At 35.2% G+C, this 5,959-nt stretch overlaps 1 protein-coding gene across 1 annotated transcript; it reads right to left on the bottom strand.

Moving 5' to 3' along the window:
- Positions 1 to 1,637: 1,637 nt before the first annotated feature.
- On the bottom strand, positions 1,638 to 4,389 carry LOC133186110 (uncharacterized). Its single transcript, XM_061321386.1, has 6 exons — positions 4,213 to 4,389; positions 3,415 to 4,121; positions 3,186 to 3,305; positions 2,875 to 3,034; positions 2,360 to 2,785; positions 1,638 to 2,164 (listed from the first exon to the last, which is right to left on the bottom strand). Exons 2-6 carry the CDS (start codon positions 4,114 to 4,116, stop codon positions 1,668 to 1,670), a joined length of 1,905 nt encoding a protein of 634 aa, XP_061177370.1. The 5' UTR covers positions 4,117 to 4,121; positions 4,213 to 4,389; the 3' UTR covers positions 1,638 to 1,667.
- Between the last annotated feature and the right edge of the window lie 1,570 nt (positions 4,390 to 5,959).

Raw genomic sequence — 5,959 nt, 5'->3', positions numbered from 1 at the left:
CTCTATTCATTATATAAAGAAAATGCATTATAATTGGAAATTTTCTTCTCTGCTCCTGGATATAAAGCAGATAAACTAAGCACATGGTTATAATGAGCAAGGGTGCCTCTTTAAAATTATGAAATTCATTGCGCCTAGGGTCAGAAGTTCTTGTGTTAGGGCGGGGCTCTATTGATCATTTAGTATATTAATTTAAAAAAAAAAATCTTCTTCTACGGTCCTGGGTATTTTCATCCAAACTGATTAATTGGTTTTGATAAGCAAGAATACCTCTTCCAAAATTGTAAATTTCATGAGTTCAGGGAGAGGTTTTACTGTTAAGATGGGGTTCTATTGATTGTCTAGAGAAAATGCATTCATTCTTTGAAAATCTTCTTCACTGCTCCTGGATTTTTAGCAGATAAACTAAGTGCATGGTTATGATAAGCTAGAGCGCCTCTTCCAAATTGTAAAACATTGCCCATGGGACAGGGGTTCTGATTTAAGGGCGTGGCTCTATTGATCATAAAGTGAAAATGTATAAATTCTTTGAAAATCTCTTCTCTTATACTTAGTAGACAAAGTAAGTGAATGGTTATAATGAGCAAGGGTGCCTCTTTCAAGATTGTTACTAGCTCTATATCAGGATTTATGTTGTTAAGGTGGGGTTCTTTTGATTATACAGTGAAAAGCATAAATGTTAATTATTTGAATATGTTCTTTATTCCTGAATTTTCTCGTTCGTCACTATGTTTATTGAACTTTTCTAGGGGAAAAAAATTCCCGTCTACCTACCGACCCAATTTTTTTTTACCCCGAGTCGGGAGAGGGCAAACAAACATTATTTCAAAGATGGCCTTAGCCTATCTATTTTCAATATTCATTTTTTTTTCATGCAAATGCTACCACTACAGGTCATAACACAAATATTCGTTCACATATAGCACAAGAATTCGTACCCGAGGTTTTACTTTTGGATTTTTGACGTGTCTCATTTTCAAAAGATTTTAGCAGATTTTGGTAGTTTTAAAACAGGAAAAGTGGAAATATATATGCTTGAATTAATTAAATAGAATTATCACCGGTAATTGTCAACTCCAACTTGGCACAGACAACCATGTTTCAAAAAAAAAAGTTATCCAATTTATCAGTTATATATAACATTATATATTTATGTCTAATTTTATTCATAAGCATAATATTGTTTTCTTCAAAATATTAACTTGTATTGAGAAACAACCTGACCATTTCACACCTCAGCTCGGTGGACATAGGTAATTTCCTCTTTTTGTTGGGGAGGGGAGGTTAGAAACGTGTGGCAACGTCATTCTAAAATAAGTGACTAGATCCCCAGTAGAGTTCAAACGATCTGTTTTGTAGTTGAATATGGAAATTATTTCAGGAGTGGGACAGGATTATTTGATATTTTCACAGTGCGAAGATAACCTTTGGTAATTGCACATTTCCAGCGTTTTGATAGGAATAAGTGATTTATGTTAGAAGAAATACTTGTACGGTTGTACGCATAGATATTGAGCTATACATGAATTTTCAAACCATAGAAAACTACATCTTAATTTGTAAAAGTCACCATATAAGATTTGGAAAGAATTATTTAAAAAAAAAAATTGAATAACCATGTTAAAATTTTTCTAGTTTACATAGGAATATATTTGTCAAACAACGTTTTACCGTTTAATTTTATAATTAGCGATTTCAAGTTCTGTCCTAAATAATTCGAAAACCACCGCAACGCCCATCTTTCTTTCACTTTCACTAAGCTGCACGGTTGCAGTTACACTTTTTGAGGTAACGAATGTCAGTACTCCACTAAAAGACATAGAGACTTGGATCTTTCCGAAACATACTGGCTCATCTAATTTCTTTCTTATGAGCCACGACCTAGATGCCGAAGTAAAGGGTTGGTCGTCATGTAATGACCCATTTTGGAGTCCATCAGCACTGATGCCTATAAGAATGTAGCATGGAATGGCATGGACATCGGTAGGTTTCTCTTGTCTGATGCACACAGTGACCTCCTCGCCACAATGAATTCGCCTGCTCAGACGACACACGGATCGTGGGTTGACGTGTTTTAGACTTAGCAGACGTTTGTTTCCCCCAGTCGCCTGTACATTGCTTCCCATGACGTCATGAAACTTCATGGCGTGATTTGCCGAGGAGTCTAAAAAATACAAATTTAACACATTCTCAAAAAAAAAATAAATTTAAAAAATACGTTTGTTTTTCATTTAAAATCATTTAGCGTCACCAAATTAAGTTTAAAAAAAGCAAGAAAAAGATTTTAATTATTTGAAACTATGAGGCTTCAGATGGTTTGTTTACCAGCCGTAGTTCTTTTGGCTGAAGTTTTACTCACGTAGTTCAATTTTCACATCTCCAAACCGCAAGTAAAATACAAGCCACATCTTTTGTCCTCGCTCAATGTATAACACATATCGTTGTTTATCAAAACAAATCACTAACTCATCAGAATTTCGAAACAACTTTACTAGGCTGGAAGACTCGAATGTTTTCACAACGATGGCAGTCTTAAACTCGGAATATGTAGAAAAAGAAGATAACTGTTGCTTTTGAATCATCGGATCACTTTCTACTACACCGATGGCGACCTCCCCACTTCCTGTGATTTCAAGTTGCACATGCTCTAAGTGCTCCATTGCTCGATTACTGAATGTCACACCTTCTGATTCTATAAAATTCCATATTGCACTTCGACGATCGTTGGACATTCTGATGTTTTGACCGCACGATATGAATCCTAAATTTGAATTTGTCTTTGATCCTAAAACAAATTTCGGTTTTTTTGAAAATATGAATGTGAATGGAATGGAATAATTGAGAGTATATTTATTTATTAACCACGTGACTTACTTAGAGGGTCTGAAGACCACAGATCTTCGCGCCAGATTTCAGTCTGTTCTTGGACCAAGAGCCTAGCGTTTATCAGCTTTTTCATCCAAGGACTGGAGAGCTTTTTGATTAGATCAGGGATTTTCCCATTATGCAGCAAGAACTTAGAATTTTGCATTTCCTATTGCAATATTGAAACATGTATGTAAACGTCAACATAAAGAATAATTATGACTTACACCAACACATCTTCGAAAGTAACTGGTATAAGCTAACAGATTCATGCTTTTGGAGAGAACTATTTTTAAGTAATCATGTGGAGAAAGGAATACCTTAAGTGCAGGATCAGAAAGACCAAGAGTTGAACAGACTACCTCCAAACCAAATTCAAGCATTGGTAAGAGTTCACCTTGACGTCTGTCGCCAAGCAATACCTGTGCATGTTCCAAGTCCTGGAAAAAATATATACATAGTTTTATTTGACAATCATTCAATATCTAGTAGTATTTTCCCGTTTTCAATGGGAGGGTTGTGTTAAATGTGTTTAAGATGTAACTTTACCTTTAAAAATGATATCTCTCTTTGGTTGCCGTGACGTATCGTGGTGATTACAACCATGGCTGAATATAGATGAAGAGGTTCATCCTTTAGAACCCGGATGTCTTCAACTGTTTGCTTCAGACACTGATCAGAAATCTCCTTGGCAATTTTGGTCATAGAGGGAATTGCTCGATTCCAGAACAAAATAAACTCCCCTTCTGTGAAACTCATGGTAGAACCTTTTGCAACTATCTCATTTCTGAGTCTCCGTAGCTCAGATATTGCCTCTCTGACGTCATTATCAAAGTGGAAACTTTCCAAATTAAGCAGAAGCATAGACGTAATGATGATATCCAGACTTCTGCTGGTTACGTCATTTATGGCTTCGTATCGACAGCTGCATAATCCATGTACAGAGGATTTAATATTTCTACAGTCGCGACCGTGTTTGGAAACAAATACAAAAAGATCTTCGTATTGTTCTTTTAGTAAACAGCCAGAAAAGTAAGAAGCCTTTTGGGTAGGGCAAGCACAGCAAGCACTTTTCTGCCATGAATGAAAGAGTTTGTGGTGATATTGAGTTAGAAGCTCCCTGAGAGAGACATGCAGCTGATGAAGCTGCAGATCAAGAAGCACCTGCAGCAGTGCTGTTCCATGTTTGAGAATCAGGATTCCCACCCTGAAGAAGCGCTGACAGTCTTCATTTAAAATCGACTTCGACATCCTCCCTGAATTCAAACAGTCTGGATTAGCATTTCATATATGAGAGAGAGAGAGAGAGAGAGAGAGAGAGAGAGAGAGAGAGGAACGCTTACTTACCTTTCAACGACCATTGGATGTTAATTCGATAGGAAATTTTAAATTATCAGTAATGGCATCCGATTTTATTTAGGCATTCAAACCCCGTTGCACAATCAATAATCTCTTTCGCCTATCTTTAAACAAATTATGTCAATAAAAAAGGTATGTTGTATTTATACAACATTTCTCAGGTTTAGTCCCCGCAAGTTCCATTGCCTTCTCCAATGTAAATACACACTAAATTTTATGGTAAGAAAAATATCACAGTTGAGGTATACCCCATATGAATAGCGCCGGTAGGAAAATAATCTTGTGTATAACAGTGGGATAAGGAGTGTTTATTTATCCGAGGTACAGTCAGAGATTGAATTAAAATTAAGTGAGTGTGACGAGGCATTTTACAGTACAAAAATAGGAATAGCTTGATTTTTTTGTTAATATTTCTAGACAATAGTTAAAGTTTTGTCGAGACAATACCATGTTTATTCACGCCTTACACATCAGATATAAAAGGTATTGTCAAAATTTTAAACAATCTATGAACAAGTTCTTTTAAATTGATTGAATTTGCAAAATAGTTTTATCTGCAGTGATAGAATGCACATGTATAATTCACACACTAGGAGTTGATAAAATACAGAGATCGTGAAAGGCATAAAATTCAAGACATTTTTAAACCGGCTTGTTTATCAATTAATCAATATCCTGTATGTTTAAAACTTTGCATATTGTGATATGAAGTGTAAAATAATCAAATCCGCTTTATAGGAATTTTACGTAATTAAAGCTATAGTTAACCACTTAATATCTTTTAAATGGAATTTGATTGCACGACTTAAAAAAGGGGATATAACCAAAACTAGTCGGAAGTAATCAACTAATAATCAAGCAGTCTGTATAGGGTCAAAGAAAAGAGGATACTTTCAGGAACCGAAGAATGAGGTAATTCTGATATTCCTTCTCTATTGACATTAATTATCAATATAAATCTTACAGATCTCAGATAAGCTGTTTATGTTTAGTTTTTACTTCCTTTATCTTGCATTAATTTTACTTTATTTGTAATTTATATAATAACGTAACATAATCTTTTGAAATTACATTTGGTCATTTTTGTAGTATTTTTTTCTTCTGAAAAACCAGGCACGTAGCATCGGGGATGGGGGGGGGGTGCCCCCACTTTTTTCCAAACATAACTTTTTACTATTGAAAACGTTCATTGAAAGGCCGGTCCCCCACTTTTTGTTGCAGTATGGTCAAATAATGGTAATGTAGTAGTGTATGAATATAATTTGGTATTGAAGAAGTTGGGACCTACCTCCCCCCCCCTCCCACAACATAATTGGATTTTAGAGTTTGGACAATTTTCCTTTTAAGTCTTGTTCTACATGTTTTTTTAGTTATTGGGTCGAAAGTGGAGGTCTGAGATTCAAGGAAGACATTTAAGCAGCCCAAATTTACTTTTGAATATAAGTGTCGGTAGGAAAGTAAATACTAGTAATGTATTGTGAAAGGCCAATGTGGGAGATTGCACCTTTAAAATAAGCATATTGGATAAATATCATGAATATATATAGAATTGTTTAGACTTCGTAATAGACATTTGGCGGTAATTCCCTTCCATATTCGTCATCAGTGCTCTGTTACGGTATGCAGTATTTCTACAAACAGTTCAAGCAACTCAAATTGGGCAGCTTCTTATAAATCGGCATATTTTCAGTTTAAATTTGGCAAAGTTTGGTTATATAATAGTCCAGGTCATGCT

The sequence above is a fragment of the Saccostrea echinata genome, unplaced genomic scaffold, assembly GCF_033153115.1.
Source record: "Saccostrea echinata isolate AGI-Se365-2 ecotype Australia unplaced genomic scaffold, CSIRO_AGI_Sech_v1 ptg000012l, whole genome shotgun sequence".
Classification (NCBI taxonomy): domain Eukaryota; kingdom Metazoa; phylum Mollusca; class Bivalvia; order Ostreida; family Ostreidae; genus Saccostrea; species Saccostrea echinata.
This window is presented reverse-complemented; position numbering and strand designations above follow the sequence as displayed.

What these genes read in the sequence shown, in the direction of transcription:
- LOC133186110 (XM_061321386.1), bottom strand. Translation starts at nt 4,116, where the DNA reads ATGTCGAAGTCGATTTTAAATGAAGACTGTCAGCGCTTCTTCAGGGTG. An exon ending in GTGGTCTTCAGACCCTCTAA is followed by an intron (nt 2,786 to 2,874) that starts GTAAGTCACGTG and finishes AATTTGTTTTAG; the next exon opens with GATCAAAGACAAATTCAAAT. An exon ending in AGATGTGAAAATTGAACTAC is followed by an intron (nt 2,165 to 2,359) that starts GTGAGTAAAACT and finishes TGTATTTTTTAG; the next exon opens with ACTCCTCGGCAAATCACGCC.